The following is a 22,904-nucleotide window of genomic DNA, read 5'->3' on the forward strand; positions in this document are numbered from 1 at the left end:
CCAGAGCAGTTTTAAAGAGCCTCTGAGATTGGTCCTTTATAGCCCTGAAGGTCTAATATGCCTTTTCTGATACGGAACTTTAATCTGATTTTTCTCAAAAGAATAGCTTTCGTAGTTGAAAGAAGTATCTGTAGGGGCTGGTGGTTTATAATGTTTAAAATAAGGAAATGAACGGAGGCAGTAAAAGATTCTGATACTACAAAAAATGTTAATGGAAAAGGGGGAAGAAATTCACTGTTGAGAATTGTGCTTTGGAAGAATCCACATGAGATATTATTGCACATTTTGTTTCTTTTAGGTGACAGGTTTGATTTCTTTATTGTGTCTGCTGAGACGGGCTATCTCTTTTGGTGAAAGTTTTGACATTTTGGCACCACCTCGTGTTGACATTTTTTAATTTTAAAAAATGGTTAACAGATGACATGTGAAATGTATTCATAGCTTTTTTTTTAAAAATTAATGTGGAATTTGAGGCCCAGCGAGGGCCTCTAATTTGGCTAAGTCATTTAGTGATAAAACTAGGATAATGCTTTTCATCCTAGTGATTATAACATTGCAACAATGTGCTGTATTCTGCTTGGAAATTATTAGTACAGCCCCAGTATCCAATTTTCACTACACATTTTCCTCTCTAAAAGGAAATAATTGGAATGTATTAATTTTGTTTTTTTAATTTAATTTAAATCGCAGATTCCTTCCAAATGACCTTGAAAGAAAGTAGTAAATTATATGGACAGTGTGTTTGTTAAAATTTGGGAATCTGAAGGAAAATAAAAACAACTATATAAAATTATTTGTTTCTCAGGCATTTAAATGGCAGATAAAGTGCTTGTAAATCTGTTTTCACTTTATTGGAGTGTAACAGACTAAACAGAATGACCTTTTGCCAATTATTTCTTTGTTGGGCAGGCCAAAATCCCTTTAGAGTAACTGCTGACGAAGATTTGAGGCAGGCTTTTTCCTTTTTTTTTTTTTATTAATGTTATGATAGATTACAACCTTGTGAGATTTCAGTTGTACATTTTTGTTAGTCATGTTGTGGGTACACCACTTCCCCCTCTGTGCCCTCCTCCCACCCCCCCTTTTCCCTGGTAACCACCGATCAGATCTCCTTATCAATATACTAACTTCCACCTATGAGTGGAGTCATATAGAGTTTGTCTTTCTCTGACTGGCTTATTTCGCTTAACATAATACCCTCGAGGTCCATCCACGTTGTTGTGAATGGGCCAATTTTGTCTTTTTTTATGGCTGAGTAGTATTCCATTGTGTATATATACCACATCTTCTTTATCCAATCATCAGTTTCTGGGCATGTAGGCTGGTTCCACGTCTTGGCTATTGTAAATAATGCTGTGATGAACATAGGGGTGCAATGGACTCTTGAGATTTCTGATATCAGGTTCTTAGGATAGATACCCAGTAATGGGATGGCTGGGTCATAGGGTATTTCTATTTTTAACTTTTTGAGAACTGGAAAGTTCAAGATAAAAGTTGCTGTTAAAAACAAAAAAGCAAAGACAATTATTATGCTCAGTAACATTTAAAATATCCATATTAATCTATAAAATAAATTGTTAAATGAAATAATTTATGATTCATGTTAACATAAAACCATGTGAATGTAAAACACCATAATTTCCGATGTAAGGGTAGGCATTATCATGTAAAATAGACTTAATATGCCTAATAATGGCCAAATATGCTTTCATGAGCTACATCTCTAACTGGTTAGTTTTTTTGAAACTGTTCAAACCTGGGGAAACATTGGCATTTTTGTTGGCAAAAACTTTGTATGAGAAAGAAGACATTATAAGAATTTCTATTTCTGCCCTCAGATGAGTAACTGGTATGGTACCTGCTGTAAGCACCTAGAAGGCTCGACAAAATGTATAAAACAGCTGTTTTTAGGTATTAGACAACAGGCAGCATAATAGGCCTGTGAGCTCTGAGAAAAGGGAAACAAAAAGGTGAACTTTGTAGTTGCCTCTGATTTCTGCCTGGAGGAAATTTCTAGACCACTGTTCAGGGAAGGGGAACCCAAACAAGGCCTAATAGTCTTGCCAAAGTTGAGAAAAAGAGCTAGGAGATCCACGAGGCTGAGATGATTGGAATCTATAGGGCAGAGTATTAGAGAAAAGAGAGCTACAGAGAGAAAAACTACAGAATCTGGATTATGCTCCCCTCAAATCTTCGGCTCAGTAGTGATCTGTGTAGCGTAGGGTAAGTCAAACAATTCCTTCAGCTCACAGGTGGGGTTAGGAAATTGTTAAATTCCTTCCAGCCAAAGGAAAGATACTGTTGAAGCTGTGGGACAATTAGTATAGACTCCAATGGAATATTTTCCATATTAGCAATTAAAACTGAGAAATTTTAAAAAATTATTAATTAATAACATAAGTGAACCCTTATTACATATTAACATAAATAGGATTCTTAATGAGAAATAATTAATTTATAGTCTTATTTGATATTCTAATTTGATACTGTACCAAAACTTGGCAAGTAATAGTTTCTTAAAGATTAGTTGCATTGTAAAATCTGAAACCACATCAATGAAAGTTCAGTATTCTGTTATATTAAAATTCACTGAAATATCTTTACTTTCAATGCATGATTTTGTAATACGAAATCGTCATTTGGAAAATATTGGTTCATTAGTTACGCAGCTCAACCAAATGTTGACACATTACATTATATGATGTCAATGAATCATATTTGTTAATATCACCACTCATCTCACAGGATAATATTTTAAGTATTGAGAAGCTATCAGGCTTATAGTGGCATATACAAAATTTTCAAAATTAAATTTTAGTTTGAAGGCTCAAATTTCATCATTGACAAAATATTTTGTCAGTTGTTTTCCCTAAATTGAGAGGTTTATTTTGTTCATTTTTGAGAAAATAGCAAATCTGAAGAACATAGTGTGCAGTTGTTTGTTCAAGTAAAAATGGTGCTCTGTGAAAAAAAAAATCAGTTCATCTCACAACCCTAACAAGTGCTTTTCTTCAAGACAACCATTGTTCTTTAGTATGTAGCAGAAATGCTTTAATGGGTACTTCCTGTTTCATCACACACAGTATTAAAAGCATCAAGATTTAATAAGTAATCATTTTTGTACTTCATGGCTTTTTTTTTCTAATGCAAGTATTTGGTGATGAAGAATAAATGACTACTAGATCAGTTTAGTACCACTACTTTGATTTGTGGTAATGCACCAGCAGTTTCTTAGCATTACTTTTGTAAAGTCAGTCTCAAGGAATCCCATGAATTGGTGAAGCATGCTTTTGAGAATTACTGCTCTAGATCCAGCCAAAAAAAAGGTTGTAAAGAAATCTTAAAAGGATCAATTTGGTGTGCATGAGATTTAAGGGCCTGTCAATATAAACCTTTACACTTTTTAAAGGCAAACCACTATATGCAGGTACTCATTAGTGTAATTTTCATAATGTCTGGCAATAAGTAAAAAACTACTAGATATAAGAAGTAGCAAAATGTGACTCACAACCTGAAGAAAAATTAGAAAATAAAAGTACATTTATAAGTGGGAAAAATAATGGAATTAGCAGGTGAGGACTTAAAAACAGCTATTAAAAACATTCTTAAGGATTTAAAGGAAATCAGGAACTTAATGAGAAAAGAAATGAAAAGTATTGAAAAATAACCAAATGAAGATTCTAGAAGTAAAATATAAGATCTGCAATAAAAAATTGACCCAAAATCATTTAACAGACTAGATACTGTTGAAGAAAAGATCAATGAATTTGAAGATTTAGCAATAAAAACAGTGCAAAGTGATGTACACACAGCAAAAATACAGGTTGAGGGAAGTGGAGAATGGAGCCTGAGTGACCTGTGAGGAAATATAAAGTGGTCTAATGTATCTGTGATTAGAGTCTCTGAAATAGAAGGGCTAGTATAAAAGGGGAAATTTTAAAGAAATAATAGTGCAAAACTGCCCTAATGTGATGAAAACTATAAATTCATAGATCTAAGAAACTTAGTAACTCCAAGCAGGAGTAATTCAAAATTGCTGAAAATCAGTAGAAGAAAAAATTTCAAAGTAGCCAGACTTGAGGAAACAAAGACTCATTCCATGTAGGGAAAGAGAGATTTGAAAATAATGACCACAGACTTCTTATCAGAAGCAATACCAGCCAGGAAACAATTTGGGGATATTTTTAGGTGCTGAAGGAGTAAAATGTCAACCTGGAATGCTTTATTCAACAAAGATATCTTTCAGAAATGAAGGCTAAATAAAGATAATTTTTCACACAAACAAAAGCTCAAGAAAGGTTAAAAGATGTTCCTCAGGCTGAAAGAAAATGATAGTTGGATGGAAAATTAGAGTAACACAAATAAATGAAGAGCACCAGAAATGATAAATATTTGGATAAACTTGAAAATTTTTCTTATTTTTTAATTTCCTTAAGATAATTGACATTTTAAAGTAAAAGTAATAGCAATAGATTGTGGGGTTTATCAGTTATGTAGAAGTAAAGGTATGAAAATAATAACAGGAAAGGGGAGTGTTGTAAGACAAGTCCTATATTATTTGAAGGTGGACTATGTTAAGTTAAAAATGCATACTGTAAATCCTAGAGCAATCACTAAAACAATGGAACACAGATAGTTGTTATTAAATCAAGGGTTGAAATGGGAAGGAGTACCTAAAAATACTCAATAAATTCAAATGAAGGTGCAAAAAGATGATAAAAGAAATAGAAAATCAGGACAAATATAAAACCAAGAATAAGACTTTATAGGTAATTACAATAAATATAAATGACCTCAAATTCTTGTTAGAAAGTAGAGATTGTGAGACTGGATAAAAAAGGAAAACCGTTTGTATATGTACAAGAAACTCACTTTAAACATAAAGCATAAGATTGAAATATGTATATATAAGAAAATAATCAATATATAAATGTTATGTTAACATGATATTATATTGTGTTATTTGATGAAATAGACTTCTGGACAAGGAATATTATGAGGGCTAAATGGGGACATACCATGATGATGAAAATGTCAGTTCATCATGAAGATGTTGTGTTGTAAATGTGTACATATCTAATAACAGACTTTGAAGGTATGTGAAGCAAAAACTGATAGAACTGAAATGAGAAGTGGACAAATCTGCAATTATAATTGAAGAAGACAACATTCTTTTCTCATAGTAATGTTTAGAACAGTAGACAGAAAATGTGAACACCATATCAACCAGTTTGATCTACTTGAAATGTATAAAATGCTTCTTTTAACCATAGGAAAATAAATGTTCTTTTCATATACAGTTGCTGCATTCATTCAGGTAGGAAATATGCTTGGTGATAAAGGTCACAAGCAGTTTAAAAATATGAGGTGTGATTTCTGGCATTGGAATTAAAATAGAAATCAGAAGAAGCTGGAAAACCCTGATATATTTGGAAATTAAACAGCATATTTCTAAGTAAACCATAGGTCAAAGAAGAAATCACAAACGAAACTAGAAAATATTTTAAACTGAATTATGATGGAAACAGTGCATATCAACATTTGTATGATGCTGACAAAGTGGTATTGAGAGGGAAATTTATGGTTCAAATGCTTAATTACAAAAGAAGAAAATTCTAAAAGTAATGATCAAGGCTTCCACCTAAGAAATAGGAAAAATGTCCCCCACTCCCACGCCCCATTTTTACTTACGGGAACAGGCTTTACCTTTACTCCTAAAACAACTAAAACTAAAATACCCCAAAACTTAGAGGGAACAAGGTCAGGAATAGTGTCTGTGCCCTCCTGCTAGATTGGAAAACCTCATAATTCATGAGGCACTGGAAAGAGTACTCAGAAGGCTCTTGTCTCAGTAGTGGGGAATAATTAGCCCTAGATTGAATACTGCTCAGGTGGTACCAACTAACGTCTTAAAAATAAGACTTGAAAGCATTGAATTGTTTACAAGTGACTTAACTGTATTCCAGAACACAGCTCAAGAATAATGATAGGAATAAAAAATATTCAGCACCCATCAAGGTAAAATTCACAATGTCTGGCATCCAAATAAAAATTCCCAGGCATATAAACATGCATAAAAACCTGGCCTGGGTGGCACAGTGGTTAAATTCGCACATTCAACTTCGGTGGCCCGGGGTTCGTGGGTTCAGATCCTGGGTGTGGACATGGCACTGCTTGTCAAGCCATGCTGTGGTAGGCGCCCCACATATAAAGTAGAGGAAGATGGGCACGAAAGTTAGCTCAGGGCCAGTCTTCCTCAGCAAAACGAGGAGGATTGGCAGCAGATGTTAGCTCAGAGCTAATCTTCCTCAAAAAAAAGGGGAGAAAGATTTAAAATCTTAAATCATTAAAAATGTAAAAGTGACCCAAATACCATCTCAGACCCCCCTGGTATGTCTGAGATGAAAGAAATACCAGATGAGATTAACAGAAGATTAGACATTAAAGAAGAAAAGATTAGTGAACTTGAAGACATCACAATAGAAAATACTTTGGAAAAGAGTTTTTCAGTTTCCTACAAAGATAAAAAAACACTGGCCATTCCTCTCCTAGGTATTTACCCAAGAGCAATGAAAGCATATGTCCATTAAAGACATGTACATTATTGTTCATAGAAATTTATTTATAATAGCCTCAAACTGTAGAAAACCCCAATGTTGATAAACCAGTGGATAGATGGATAAATTGTTGTATGTCCATACAATGGAATACTACTTAGTAATAAAAGAAATGGATTTTTGATCCGTGCAAAATGTGGAAGAATCTCAGACAATTTATTTTGAACTGGATTTTAAAAGTATGTTCTGCATTTCCATATTTGTAAAATTTTAGAAAATTCAAGCGAATCTATAGTCACAGAAATCAAATCAGTGATTCCCTGGGGATGAAGTGGGGGTAATGAGCAGGAAATACCCATGGGCGTAAGAAAAACTTTCAGGGTGATTGTGATGATGTATTCACTGTTTGGATATATTGTCAATACTTATCAAATGGTAGATTTTAAATATGGGCAGTTATTTTATGTCATAATCAATAAAGCTATTAAAACTTTTTAAAATTTATTTTATTGAGGTCCTAGTAGTTTATAACTGTGCAGTTTCAGTTGTACATTATTATTTGCAGTCACCATATATATGTTCCCCTTTACCCTTTATGCCCGCTCCCCAAGTCCCTTCCCCTCTGGTAACCACTCATCTGTTCTCTTGTCCATATGTTTGTTTATCTTCCACATATGAGTGAAATCATGCAGTGTTTGTCTTTCTCTGTACCAAAGGCCCATCCAGGTTGTGGCAATTAGGATGATTTTGTCCTTTTTTATGGCTTAGTAGTATTCCATTGTATATGTATACCGCATCTTCTTTATCCATTCATGAGTTGATGGGCACTTAGGTTGCTTCTACTTCTTGGCTTTTGTGAATAACGCTGCAATGATCATAGGGGTGCATAAGTCTCTTTGAATTGTTGATTTTAAGTTCTTTGGATAAATACTGAGTGGTGGGATAGCTGGACTGTATGGTATTTCTATTTTGATTTTTTGAGAAATCTCTATACTGTTTTCAATAGTGGCTGCAGCTGTTTGCTCATTAGCAGTGTAGGAGGGTTACCTTTTCTCCACATCCTTTTCAGCATTTCTTGGTTTTTTGTCTTGGTAAGTATAGCCATTCTAACAGGTGTAAGGTGATGTCTTGTAGTTTTGATTTGCATTTTCCTAATAATTAGTGATGATGAACATCTTTTCATGTGCCTATTGGCCATCTGTATATCTTTGGAAAATGTCCATTTCTATATTTGGAAAAATGTCTGTTCATATCCTCTGCCCATTTTTTGATTGGGTTGTTTGTATTTTGTTGTTGAGTTGTATGAGTTCTTTATATATTTTGGATGTACGATTTGCAAATATTTTCTCCCATTGGGTGAGTTGTCTTTTCATTTTGTTCCTAGTTTCCTTTCCCTTGCAGAAGCTCTTTAGTCTGATGAAGTCCCATTAGTTTATTTTTTCTTTTGTTTTCCTTACCTGAGTAGATGTGGTATTCGAAAAGATCCTTCTAAGACCGATGTCAAAGAGTGTACTGCCTCTATTTTCTTCTAGGAGTTTTATGGTTTCATGTCTTACCTTCAAGTCTGTGATCCATTTTGAGTTAATTTTTGTGTGTGGCAAAAGATAATGGTTTACTTCCGTTTTTTGCATGTGACTCTTTAGTTTTCTCAACACCATTTATTGAGGAGACTTTCCTTTCTCCATTGTATATTCTTGGCTCCTGTGTCGAAGATTAACTGTCCATAGATGTGTGATTTTATTTAAAGGCTTTCAATTCTCTTCCATTGATCTGGTTTTGTACCAGTACCATGCTGTTTTGATTACCATAGCTTTGTAATATATTTTGAAGTCAGGGATTGTGATGCCTCCAGCTTTGTTCTTTTTCCTCAGGATTACTTTAGCTATTTGGGATCTTTTGTTGCCCCATATGAATTTTTAGGATTGTTTGTTCTATAACGATGAAGGGTGTCATTGGGATTCTGATTGAGATTGCTTTGAATCTGTAGATTGCTTTAGGTAGTATGGATATTTTAACTATGTATATTCTTCCAATTCATATGCATGGAATCTCTTTCCATCTCTTTATGTCTTCTGTGATTTCTTCCAGTAATGTCTTAAGTTTTCATTGTATAGGTCCTTCACCTCCTTTGTTAAATTTGTTCCTAGATAGTTTATTCTTTTTGTTGCAATTGTAATTGGGATTGTATTCTTGAGTTCTCTTTGTGTTACTTCATTATTAGTGTATAGAAATGCACTGATTTTTTTAAGTTCATTTTGTACCCTGCAACTTTGCTGTGGTTGTTGATTATTTCTAATATTTTTCTGGTGTATTCTTTAGGCTTTTCTATATATAGAACCACGTCATCTGTAAACAGTGAGAGTTTCACTTCTTCCTTTCCAGTTTGCTTTTATTTTTTTTTTCTTGCCTAATTGCCCTCGCCAAAACCTTCAATACTATGTTGAATAAGAGTGGTGAGAATGGGCACCCTTGTCTTGTTCCTGTTCCCAGAGGGATAGCTTTCAGGTTTTCACTATTGAGTATGATGTTGGCTGTGGGTTTGTCATGTATAGCTGTTATTATGTGGAGGTACTTTCCTTCTCTACCCATTTTTTTGAGTGTTTTTAACATAAATGGATGTTGGATCTTGTCAGATGCTTTCTTTGCATCTATTGACATGATCATATAGTTTTTATTCCACAGTTTGTTAATGTGTTATATCACAGTGAATCATTTGCAGATATTTAACCATCTCTACATCCCTGGTATAAGTCCCACTTTATCATGGTGTATGATCCTCTTAATGCATTTCTGTATTCGATTTGCCAGCATTTTGTAGAGGATTTTTGCACCTATGTTCATCAGCAGTATTGGGCTATGAGTCTCTCTTTTTTGTGTTGTCCTTCTCTGGGTTTTGGGTCAGGGTAATGTTGGCCTCATAGAATGAGTTAGGAAATGTTCCATCTTCTTCAATATTTTGCAATAGTTTGAGAAGGGTAGGTGTTAAATCTTCTTTGAATGTTTGGTAGAATTCTCCAGAGAAGCCATCTGGTCCTGGAATTTTATTTTTTGGGAGGTTTTTGATTACTGTTTCAATCTCTTTACGTGTGATTGGTCTATTTAGATTCTCTATATCATCTTGATTCAGTTTTGGGAGGTTGTACAAGTCTAAGAATTTATCCTTTTCTTCTTGATTGTCCAATTTGTTGGCATAAAGTTCTTCATAGTATTCTCATAATCCTTTGTGTTTCTGCAGCATGTGTTGTAATTTCTCTTCTTTCAGTTGTAATTTTATTTATTTGAACCTTCTCTTTTTTTTTTTAATTAGTGAGGCTAATTAAAAGAATTTTTTAAAAACCCTGGGTGAAGGTTTATTGATTTTGTCTTCTCATAGAAGCAGCTATTAGTTTCATTGACCCTTTCTGTTGTTTTTTACTCTCTATTTCATTTATTTCTGCTCTAATTTTTGTTATTTCCCTCCTTCTGCTGACTTTCGGCTTAGTTGTTCTTTTTCTGGGTCTGTTAGGTGCAGATTAAGATTACGTATTTGATATTTTTCATGTTTGTTATGGTGGGCCAGTATAGCTATGAATTCCCATCTTAGGACTTTAAAGCATCCCATATGAGTTGGTGTGGTGTATTTTCATTTTCATTTGCCTCTGTATTTTTTTATTTCTCCCTTAATTTCCTCATTGATCCATTGATTGTTCAATAGCATGTTGTTTAGTCTCCACCTTTTTGTCACTTTTCTAGCTTTTTTCTTGTAGTTGGTTTCTAGTTTCCTAGCATTATGGTCAGAAAAGTTGCTTGATATGATTTCTATATTCTGAAATTTATTGAGGCTTGCCTTACTTCCCAACTTGTGTATATTTGAGAATGTTCCATGTACACTTGAGAAGAATGTCTATTCTGCTGTTTTTGGATGGAGGAAATAGTAAATAATAATAAATGGAGGAAAAAATATTTGACAATATTTAATATCCATTCCATGTTTTTTTAAAAAATTAAGGTTGCAGCAAAGTAAGAATAGACAGAAACTTTGTCAACTTGATAAAGGACATTGCTGAAGAACATACCACTAATAGAATGTTTTATTATTAAAGATTAAATACTTCCCTCCTAAGATCAGAGCAATGCAAGGTCCACTTATAGCACGTCTGTTTGGCTCTTTATAGATGACACACAAATGGCCATTAAGGACTGGAAAAGATTCTCAGTGTCATTAATTATTATTAATAATCAGGGAATACAAATAGAGACCACAGTGAGAGACCACTTCACACCCACTGGAATGATTAAAATTAAGAAGACAGAAAATTCTTATTGTTGGTAGTGATATGGAACAACTAGAACTTTGGTGGATTGCAAAATGGTACAATCGTTTTGGAAAACAATTTTGCAGTTTTTTATAAAATTAATCATATATTTATAATCTAGCAATTCCATATTTAGGTATTTACTCAGGTGAAATCAACACATACATTTACAAAAGTGTTTACACAGTAATGTTCATAACAGCTTTATTTGCAGTAGGGAAAACTAGAAACAACCCAAATGTTCATCAACTAGTGAATGGATAAACAAATTGTGCTATATCCATATGTATTTGTTATTTGTTGCTGTGTAACAAATTTCTAAAAATACAGTGGTTCAAAAAAGCAACATTTGTTCTCTCACTGTTTATGTGGGTCAAGCATCTTAGCTGCTCTCTTATGGACTGCAATCAATATGTCATCTCAAGGCTCAACTAAGGAAGGGTCCACTTCCGTGGATTACTGATAGGGTTGCTGGCAGGATTTGTTTCCATGTGGGCCATTGAAGTGGAGCCTCAGTTCCTACTTACTCTTGGTGGGAGGCTGCCCTCAGTTCCTTGCTGTGTCTGCCTCTACGTAGAACAGTTCACAACAAGACAGCTGGTTTCCTCAGACTGAGCAAGTAAAGAGGGCAAGAGAGGGTGTGCTAGCAAGATGGAAGTCAGTCTTTTGTAACCTAACTCAGAAGTGACGTCCCATCACCATTATTGTATTCTCTTCTTCAGAAGTAACTTGGTACAGCCCACACCCAAGGTGGAGGGGATTATGAAGGGCATGAATACCACGAGATAGGGAGCATTGCAAGTCATTTCAGAAGCTGCCTGCTGCACCATATAATAGAATACTACTAAGCAATGAAAAGGAACTGTTTATTGGTACACACAACAATATGGATGAATCTCAAAAACATTATGCAGAGCAAAAGAATCCAGACATAAAAGAGAACAGACAAAACTAATCTTTAGAGTGAGAAGGAGGATCAGTGGTTGGGGTGGGTGCAGGCTTTTGTTTCAAAGGGCTATCAGCAAACTTTTTGTGATATAGGAAGTGTTCTTTATCTTGAGTGTGCTCATGGTTATAATGGGGTATATATTTGTCAAAACTCATGAATGAATTTTATTATAGGTAAATCATAATCCAATTAAGTTTTTTTAAAGTATGCTGTTGGATTCAATGGACTATTCTTTATTTCTTTTTTTTAATCTTTTTTCCTAGTTTTATTGAGATGTAATTGATGTAAAATAGTGTGTAAGATTAAGGTTATAGTGTAATGACTTACATATATTGTGAAATGATTACCACAATAAGTTTAGTTAACATTCATCATCTCATATAGATTAAAAAAAAGGAAAAAAAAAAATGTCTTTTTCCCTGTGATGAGAACTATTAGGATTTACTCTATTAACAGCTTCCAAATATACCATACAGCAGTGTTAACTATAGTCATCATGTTATACGTTATATCCCCAGTACGTATTTACCACTTTCATCCAATTTCCCCACCCCCAACTCCCTTCCTTTGATTACCACAAATCTGATCCCTTTTTCAATGAGCTTGCTTTTGCTTTTTAAGATTACACATGTAGATGAGATACACAGTATTTGATTTTCTGTCTGACTTCTTTCTCTTAGCATGATGCCCTTAGGGTCCATCCATGTTGTTGCAAATAGCAAGATTTCCTTCTTTTTTATAGCTGAATAATATTCCGTTGTGTGTGTGTATATATATACTGCAATTTCTTTATCTGTTTACTTATCAATTTGGTTGATAGATGTTGTTTTGGCTATTGTAGATAATGCTGATATGAATTTGGCAGTGCATTCTCTCTCTGGCATAGTATTTCTATTTCCTTCAGATATATTCTCAGAAGTGGAATTGCTGGATCTTTTGGTAGTTCTGTTGTCGTTTTGGGGAGGACCCTCTGTACTGTTTTCTGTAGTGGCTATACCAATTTACAATCACACCAGCAGTGCACAAGGATTCCCTTTTCTCTACATACTCTCCAGCATTTGTTGTCTCTTGTCTTTTTGATGATAATCATTCTGTAAGGTGATTCTCATTGTGGTTTTGATTTGAATTTTCCTAATGATTAGTGATGTTGAGCACGTTTTCATGTACCTGTTGGCCGTTTGTATATCTTCTTTGGAAAAATGTCTATTCGAGTCCTTTGCCCATTTTTAAGTTGGAGTATTTGGTTTTTTACTATTGAATTGTATAAGTTCTTTTTATATTTTGGATATTAACCCCTTATCAGATGCATGGTTTGCAAATTCAATCAACTGTTCTTGATGACAGCTGCATGTCTTCACAATTTACGAGGTAGCATATGAGGTTACTATAGTGTCAGTGCCATCTTGTGTTAAGATCTTTGGAGTTAGGCAGACCCAGATATGAATACTGGTTCTGAAACTTGCTGCATTCTATCACTTCACTGCCATAAATTATTTTGGATATCATTGAAACAATAACTCCTGTTTATTGAGAAGCCCTACTGACCAGGTACTACACTAGACACTTATGTGTATATTACCTTAATGTAACTCAAAATAATCAACATTTTTTGAGTCCCTTGTATGTATTGGACACATACTAATACAAAATATTTTTCCATGCCCTATGTCATTTATTACAGCAACTCAGTGATGTTTTGGGTTATCATCCACATTTTACAAAAGGAGAAACTGAGACGAACAGAGAATAATTTTTAAAATATGAAGAACTCAAGTTGCTGTCATGGTTCTGGTTTCGTTTTCTCTTCTTCTCTACCTGTGGAATAAAAGACTGATTGTTTTATGTGTTACCCAAGCTTGCTGCAAAGAGTAACTGGGACTTTAACTTAAAATCTCTTTTTGTTTTTCTTTTAAGAAACTTCTTTTAGCTTATGAATACTGAGTGCCTCCAGCAGACTAAGTAGGAGGTGTCAGGTGAAGATAAGTTTCTAAGAGGAAAGCACTGGGCAGACTTGCAAGAGCGTAAGTCCAGTTCCCATCAGGTACAGCCCTAGAAATAGGAACCTTAGTCACAAACAAAAAGGCATCGTTTAGATGTATTTGTTATAAAAAGTATGACTCATCTTTCTACCATTTCCGTAAACAGAACAACTTTTTGTCTATAGTGACATTTTTTAAGGTCAAAGTTGATAAAAGTTTGTGCTTCTAAAATATAATGTTGAACCAGAATTCTTTTTATGATGTTTAATCACTATCCAAAGCGCCCAGCTAGGAATTTTCTTTAGGAAAGTAAAAAAAATATCACTAAGGCCATGAGGGGTTTGATTGTAGCATTGCTTACTTAGGCAGCTGTGTTTCCCTGGAACTTGTGTGGCATTATCTTTTTTTCCCCCTTCTTTTCCTTTATCAGCACAGAATTATTTTTCCTCTTTTAATATGGAACATAATTACTTTCTTCAGTATTCAGTTACTTATTATAAATGGAATTGAATTGTGCTAATCTAAAATTATAGACTAGCACCAACCTAATAAAAGCAAATATATGAAATTTTCATACATGCTGATTCAGCAATCAGTGTAGTATACTGTAGTAACAGAAATTAGCTGACTGATTTATAAGTAGACTTGATTCCTAAAAAATAATTTGTGAATCACTGGGAAAATTGTGATTCCTCACTGTTTCTCATTAGCATCATGTTCATTTTTACCTTTTTACCCTTTAGTCTTTTATCTTCACTGAGTAGAATGTTCTTACCTTTGGTTTGGCTCTCCTTCACAACCAACTGTACTTCAAGCTGGGTTTAAGTCTCATCTCTTTCACAAAGCCTTCTCTGACTCTTTGATCCAACGCAATGTTTTTCTTTTCTGATATTCTGTTGCTTTTCTCTTTAGCGCAATTTAAATCGTCTTCTAGGTTATATATGTTGGCTTTATTTTTCAACTACTTTCATGGATGTTATCTCCTTTTATGCTTGGACCCTAGAGGTAGATAAGATAAGCAATCTTACTTCCCATTTTATGGATGCAAAAACTAAGAATAGATGAGTTATTTGCTTTCTTCTGGATAAGGCTTAAACCCAAATTTTCATTCTAAAATCTGTTTTCTCTATACTATAATGCCTCTGGTTTTGTACTTTACTACTCCTACGATATACTGAGCACATATAGATATTGTCAGTTGATTGGTTTAAAATAGATTATTTCTGTACAGATCCCCAATCACTGATACCTATTTCTTTTGAAAAGCTGTGCAATTAATTAACTGATTGTGGAGTCTCCATCATAGTTAATGTTGAAGCCTGAGTTCTTCAAAGGGGCAACATGTTGTTTGATCAAGATTTGAATTTTAGACTACTGAAATTTTTCTTGTTCATTCCTTAGACAAATGTCATTGACTGTGCACCATGTGCCTAATAGTAATGCTAGCTCTGGATATGGCCAAATGTTGTTTGCATTATTTTGTTAGTAATATTCGGTCTCTTCTTATTTATACAGGAGAGATTAAACAGATTCTAGAAAATGAACTTCAAATACCTGTGTCTAAAATGCTGTTAAAAGGCTGGAAGACTGGAGATGTGGAAGACAGTGTGAGTTTCTTAATTGCCTAGAAATAAAAGAAAATTACATTATGTAATTGACTAAATGATATATAAAAACTGGTTTTTATTAATGTTGTTACATATGACAGAAGTAGATTTGGTAATACTAACTTAGTTTAAGGAATCAGCAAACAATGTTTTTCAAGCTAAAGCATTTTCATGGAAAACCAACAACAATTTTAAATGAGTTAGGTATGTAAGTGAAAACACTGTATGGCATATTTTTTCTCTTTCTAACTATTTTATAGGAATTAGTTTGGCACTCTTTTTGAGAGATTTTACCTTTTCCTCAAACCTCATAGGGTGTTGATAAGTGCTCTGGAATAATAGTTTACTGAACGATTACTTATTGGCCTAAAAAAGTCGTACACAGTGTATACATTTATACCAAGTATTGTTTATGGGACAAAGATAATAGGAAATTTTTTAAACTTGGAAAATTTAATTGATAAGAATATTTATTTCTTTGTTCACTTAGATAGTGGCAGGTACATGGAATGAATTTTATTTTAAGAATTTGCACAAAGTTTTGCAACTTTAAGGGTAGTCATTGCCATTCCAAGGACCCAGTAGTGGCTTCTGGTATAAAATATTTCACACCCCTTTTCTTTTCATGGCAGAGGGAGTGGGGAAGGAGGGAAAGAAATGAGTTAACTCTAAAATTTTAAGTGTTTGAGGTGGAAACAATTATCAAATCATTTCCCACCAGTTACTGAGTCAGTATTTCAATATCCAGGAGTAAACTTAGAATCTTCCACTTTCCCTTTAGTTCTTCTTTGTCAATGGCTTCTGGTAGACATTGTGCTTATAAACATCTATGTGTGGGTTCATTTGATAAATGGAAATGTTCCGGTTATGTCAATAAGATATTTACAGGAATTTTAGGTTGGCAAGATATTTTCAGATTTAGCTGCCAGTTAGTGATGTGCTATATTAGGTATCAGCAAACTTTTTCTGTATAGAACCAGGTAGTAACATTTTAGGCTTTATGGGCCATACAGTCTCTGTTGCAGCTACTCAATTCTGCTGTCATAGCATGAAAGCAGCAATAGACAATATGTGAAAGAGTGAGCATGACTATGTTCCAGTAAATCTTTACTTATGGACACAAATTTTAATTTTATATAATTTTACATATCATGAAATACTCTTCTTTTGACTTTTTTCCATGGTTCAATGCTAAAAATGTAAAACCGTTCTTAACTCATAGGGCATACAAAAATAAGCAGTAGGCTGGATTTGTCCCATGGGCCATAGTTTGCTGACCCCTCGTGCTGTATGGCTGTTCTAATAGAAACATGGATTGAAAAATAAAAAGAAGTGCTAAATGAGTGAATCAACAACCTTGGCAGAAGTGAAACATCAAAATGTGTTAGTTTACATAGCTATGTCATTTATTCATTTATTTATTGAAAAACCTGTGGATATGAATCAGTCTTGCATGGTGTTTTTAGTAGTTTGTTAAGAGAAAGGCGATCATTTTTTTAAATATTCTTAAAGCTATGTGTTCTAATATTTGAACATAGTCTTTGTTACCAGTAATATTTCAGTTACTTATTTCTATGTACTCTTCCCTAGGTGATTCTGCTATTCCTATGCCATTAATTTTCTGATTGTTACCAAATTTATATTTCCAGGTTATACTTCTGTGAATTCACATATCCAAATTGGTAGTTCACTTTTGTACTTGCATACCTTATTGGCATTTTTAACTTAAATGTTAACTTAAATGTTTAAAATAGAACTCTTGATTTTTCTTCCCCTGCCATTTCTCCACCAGTCTTTCCTAATAAATGTAAACACTATATAGCCACTGATAAATCCAAAAATATGGGCATCAATCTTTTCCCATTTCAAACATCACCTAATCCTTTGGTAAATCCTACGGATTCTATCTCCAAAATCTATCTCAACCATGGCCACTTTTTAGTATTTTTGTTGTACTACCTACTCCAGGCCATTGACATCTCGTGCCTGGATCAGTGTGATAGCTTCATCTTTGTTTTCCCCGATTCCTTTCTTGGGTTATTCCAATGCATTCTCCACACAGCAGCCAGAGTGATCTTTAAAAGACATAAATCGAATTATGTCACTCTCCTGTTAAAACATAGCTTTTTATTGCACTTTGAATAAAATTCAATCTATTCACCATGGTTTAAAGGGCATTGTATTATTTACCCTCTATTTACTTCTACAACCACATCTTCAGCCTTTCTTACCTCACTCTCCATGCTGCAGCCATAGAAACCTCCTTTTAATTTTTCTAATAGGTTCAAGCTCCTTACATCTTTACCTGACAGATGCTATGTAACCGCCTGGAATGCTTTCCCTCAGTTTTTCACATGGGTGGCTTTTTTTCATCCTTCAAGTCTCAGCTTAAATGTTACTTTCTGTAATAGGCTTCTGTATAAAAGTTGGCTCATCCCAGCATTCTCCATCACAGTGCTGTGGATAGAGGGGCCTTATCTGTTTCTTTCACCATTGTATATCAAATGCCTAGTATAAGAGGCATCAAATAAGGGTTTGAGAAATGAATAAATGAATTAAAGAAAGTATTCATTTATTTAATCATGCCATATGTGATTTGAGAGGGAAAATTTATTGGAAAATCTTTGGATGATGGCATGGCAAAAGGACAGTAATGATTTGACCAAGTGGTAAGACTAAGCATTTATCAGTAATCCACAAAGCAAAATAATGAAAGATTAAAAGGTAAAAATAACTTACCTATGTGTATGTGCATGTGTTTTGTTTATTTGCATGTTAACTCTATAGAAGTAACACAGATCAGTTTCTAAAGGACTTACACATATTTGACAAAGATCCCGAACTTCAAGGTCTCCTGGTAGATTGTGAAGTTACAAGTAATTGCCTACTACAGTGTTTTTTTCAAATCGTGAGTCACAAACCATTTGAAGGCTGTGAAGTTACTTGAGTGGGTTATAGCCAACATTTTTTTAAAAAGGAAAGAAATAGAATAGAAGATATCAGAATGTATTGAAAATAATAAGGGTGAGTATTTTTTTTTATTTAACACATAACTAATGCAAGTCAAGAGTTAAGTCCCAATGCCCTCGGAGTAAGACTAGGACCTCTCATGGAGGGGTCAAGAATGAGTTCCTCGTGTTCTGTGCCTGGGTAAGATCAGCCCTCCCCAGGTGTCCCTACTTCCATCTGCAGGGTTAAGAGGGATTCCTAGACATTCACTCACCTTACTTTCCAACACTTTCTGCCTTGACATTGTTGTTTGCTTTGATTCAGCCAGGACTAATTTTATTATACCTTTTTCTACTGTTTATGTCAGTCACTGCAAGCAGTCTAAGATTCCCACATCACCCCTTGTTCAAATGTCCGTAGTCCCCGCACAGCTCATTTCTGTCTCTATCCTTTTTCCCCTTCAGTGTCTGAAACCTTTTTGCTATGCCCTGTGGAACTAATTCATCACTAGCAAAATTCCTTCTTTCGTCAGCCTCTTCCCTGCACATTCCCTTTACCATCTTCCTGTGCTACAGTCTGTCTTCCTGAGGACATTGTTTCTGTGTACCTTCTCAATGTTCATTGCTTTTCTCTAGCAGCCATCATTACCATTGGACTAACTGGTAAAAATGTGTGTCCTCATTGTTCCTCATTCCCACTTGCAGACCTTTTTCAGTCCTTTCTCTCTAAAAATCTTGAGCTTTGACTTTCATGTCAAAAGATATCACCTGCTCGTCAAAGTCATTTCCCCTCGGTTCCTGATGATTTTTAGTTCCTAGTTTATAATTGCTCTCTATCGTAATTCTTAGTAATTTAAATATCTTTGTGAATGATTCTTCTAATTCCTTGGCTTCTTAGTTCCTTGAACTTCTTTCCTACAAAGATCTTTATTTTCACCCTATGTCAGCCATGTCTTCCCAGGGTCTTATCATTGTAATTATGACAGTTGTCAAATCTTAATTTCAGGCTTTCATTTTCTGCTCACCATCTCTCAGCTTTCTAGCTCACTTCCTTTAGTGTCCTAACAACAAGAATCCCTCAACCCTATTCACACCTCCAATCCATTGTCTCTACCATCTTTTCATGATCATTACCTCTTTCATATCCTCTCTTCCTTCCTTAGAGTGGGTTAAATCCCATGGTCAGTCATTATGATCACTTTCTTGCATTGCTTCATGGGTCTTGCTAGACAAAAATCCTTCCCTTGGGTAAATTCAGCTCTGTCTATTCTGTACCTCACAACTAAATGTGGCTGGAGACAAACAAAATCTTGCTGACTGGTCTATCTTTAAATTCATGACCATAATGTTAGAAAATCAAAGTATGTTTACCTGGTTTATCCATACTCTCCTGCATGGTTATTTTCTACTTAACCTCCTCAGACCTTTAAAGCACCTCTCCTCCATTCTCCCTCTCAGCTGGTGACTTTGCTTCCTATTTTGTTTCACTGATGAAATAAAGGCAATCGCAAGAGAATTTCCACAAGCTCCCAGCTTGTTCTCTGTTTACTTACCTGCATCTTACACACATACTCTCCTTTTTCTCCCATTACTCTAGATGGCCTGTTCAATCTCCTGTCTAAAACCAAACCTCTGTGTTTGCTTTGGATTACATTCTCTATCCCCTCTGGCCTATTCAAGGACTTCTCTCTAATTCTTCCCTGTCTTTCCTACATCATCAGTATTTTGCTCTGGTAGAGCATTACCATTAACATTCAAACATGATGTTACTTCTTCTTTCTCTTGATCCCACCTCCCCTTCCAGAAATTGCTCCTTTTCTCTAGTCCCCTTGATAACAAAACTTCCCCCAAAGAGTTGTCTATATTTGTTGTCTCTAATTCCTTTCCTACCATTTCTCTTGAGCTCAATCTAAGCAGGGAGCTGCTAATACTCTTGTCAAAGTCCTCAATGACCACATTACTAAATTCACTGGTGATCTTACCAGTGTCATGGCTTTTAAGTGTCATCTGTATGCACTGTCAATTTTATATCTCTAATTTATTTCTATACCTCAGACCTGTTCCCTCAATTCCAGATTGATGTATCCAGCTGCTTTTACTTGTCTCCTGCACTTGAATGTCTAATACACATTTCATACTTAACGTGTCCAAAATGGAAGTCCTCATCTGTAGTCTTCCCCATTTCAGTTGATGGCAACTTCATTCTTCTAATTCTTGAGTCTAAAGTCTTTAGGGTCATCATTGACTCCTTTCTGTTGTAACACATAGCAGTTTGTCAGGAAGTCTTTCTGGTGCTGTCTTCAAAATGTATTCAAAATTCAGCTATTTCGCACTACTTCTGCTACCATCACACTGGTATAATCCATCATCAGCTTTAGATTAGTATATTTTATTAGCCTCCTGTATGCCTCTGCCCTCCTCTGTCAGCCCCTTTCCCATCTATTTTCAACACAGCTGACAAAGTGATCTTTTAAAAGCGTGAATCTAACCATGTCACCCCAATAGCTTCCCCTCTCACTCAGAGTAAAAGTCAAAGCCCTTACATTAGCCTAAAGGGCTCAACACATATCCTGCCCCTCCCATCACTATTACTTCTCTGACCTATGTCCTACCAGTGGTCATTTGGCTTCAGTTATGTTGGACTTCTTGTTGTTCATTAAGCATTTTGCACTGGCTGTTCCATTTGCCTGAAATACTCTTTTTCTGTATATTCTCATGATTTGTGTCCTCACTACTTTTAAGTCTTTGCTCAAATGTCACATTCTCCAAGTGAGAACCATCCTGATCACTCAGTTTAAAATTACATGACTCTCCATCCCTAATTTTTTCACCGCCACACCTGCTTTATGTTTAGTCAAAAAAATTATTGCTTTCTAATATTCAACTAAAAGGTTACTTATTTTATTTATTCCTACTAAAATGTAAGCTCCATAAAATCAGGGCTTTTAGACCATTCTGTTCACTGCTGTACCCTGAGTGTTTAGAATAGTCTTGGCAGAGAGTTGGTGCCTCAGTAAATATCTGTTGAATAAATATGTATGTCCTGGGTTATGATGTAAAGATGTAAAAATGTGTTTCTTAGTGTGTATTGCTGTCAAAAAAAAAAAGGTTTGAAATGTGTTAGCAAGTAGTTGCCATCAAGTTGGGAGTTTGAAAGCTACGTAGGAGTTTTATGGCAAGGAAATTTAGTGAAATTTGTATGGTTATCAAGATAGTAGGTCAGATATAGCCCAAGAGTAGTTTATTCACCCCAGACAGAATGCTTACCCAAAAAATTCTCTGGAGTAAGAGTTAAGTGACCTAAGTAGCACTTAACTAGAGACCTCATTCAAGTCATTTCACCTCTCAGGCTGCAGCGTCTCATGTGTAGTCATTGGATTGAGGTGCTCTCTATGATCTTTTCCAGGTCTGATGATCTCTGAAAAGCTACGTTGCTAATTTTTTGCTATAATGATCCTGAAATGAAGTGCATATTAGTTGCACGAATATATTTCATCAATGAAGAAATTAATGAATCTCAACTGTGTTCTTATGTTTTTATGTCTCTTCGTGAGGCAAAGAATTTGCATTTTAATATGCATATTTATGCTAATTTATGATATATATGGGAGAAACAAGGTTATTTGAATTTAATAGTTCTTCTGCATTACCCTGTTTATGAAATTGTCAAAAGATAAAAAGTCAAACTACAATATTGATAATCTTTCAAGAACCATAGGAAAAAATTAATGCACAATCAACAGTCGATTTTTTTGTTTTTATGTCTTCTTTTTCAGACGGTCTTAAAATCGCTACACTTGCCAAAAAACAACAGTCTTTATGTCCTTACACCAGACTTGCCACCACCATCATCATCTAGTCATGCTGGGTAAGCTGTTTACTTTTCCTGGGAATCTGAAATGAAAAGTTTAAGTTGTTTTAAGCTGTTGTATAAACATCAAAATCAAATCAAATCAAAATCTTGTTGAGACTTTAGGTTACTAACAACTATTAACTATATAAAATTTCAAATTATTTGGTTTGGATAGTTTATTTGTTTGATTTTAGTGGTGTAATTTTTTTCCAAAGGTAATCTTTATCAAAACTTCATTTTGTAAAAAAGTAGTCAAAATGGGCACTTCTTTGTTTGAAGGGGAAGGACTAGAGTTGGAGGAAAGAGAATGAATGGCTGGAACTCCAGCCTCTCCCATGGCTAAAGAAGACTAATTTCCTTTGAGGAAAATTCACTGGGCTCTGGAGAATACAGCTTGAAAAACACTGATATAAAATTTTTAAGATATTTTCTCTATTTGGGGGCCGGCCCCGTAGCCAAGTGGTTAAGTTCACACGGCTCTGCTGCAGGCGGCCCAGTGTTTCGTTAGTTCGAATCCTGGGCACGGACATGGCACTGCTCATCAGACCACGCTGAGGCAGCGTCCCACATGCCACAACTAGAAGGACCCACAACGAAGAATATACAACTATGTACCGGGGGGCTTTGGGGAGAAAAAGGAAAAAAATAAAATCATCTTTAAAAAAACAAAAGATATTCTCTCTATTTGGAATAGAGGATCTCATTCTTTTTGTAGT

At 34.8% G+C, this 22,904-nt stretch overlaps 1 protein-coding gene across 3 annotated transcripts in view; it reads left to right on the forward strand.

Annotated features, from left to right (window-relative positions):
* Nucleotides 1-22,904, forward strand: part of FAF1 (Fas associated factor 1) — a 473,869-nt gene that overhangs the window by 178,806 nt on the left and 272,159 nt on the right. For all 3 annotated transcript variants that reach the window (XM_046660423.1, XM_046660421.1, XM_046660422.1), the window contains 2 exons: nucleotides 15,296-15,387; nucleotides 22,112-22,203. In XM_046660423.1, the coding sequence (XP_046516379.1) occupies nucleotides 15,296-15,387; nucleotides 22,112-22,203 (184 nt within the window). The remainder of the gene's footprint in view (nucleotides 1-15,295; nucleotides 15,388-22,111; nucleotides 22,204-22,904) is intronic.

The sequence above is a fragment of the Equus quagga genome, chromosome 5, assembly GCF_021613505.1.
Source record: "Equus quagga isolate Etosha38 chromosome 5, UCLA_HA_Equagga_1.0, whole genome shotgun sequence".
Lineage (NCBI taxonomy): Eukaryota > Metazoa > Chordata > Mammalia > Perissodactyla > Equidae > Equus > Equus quagga.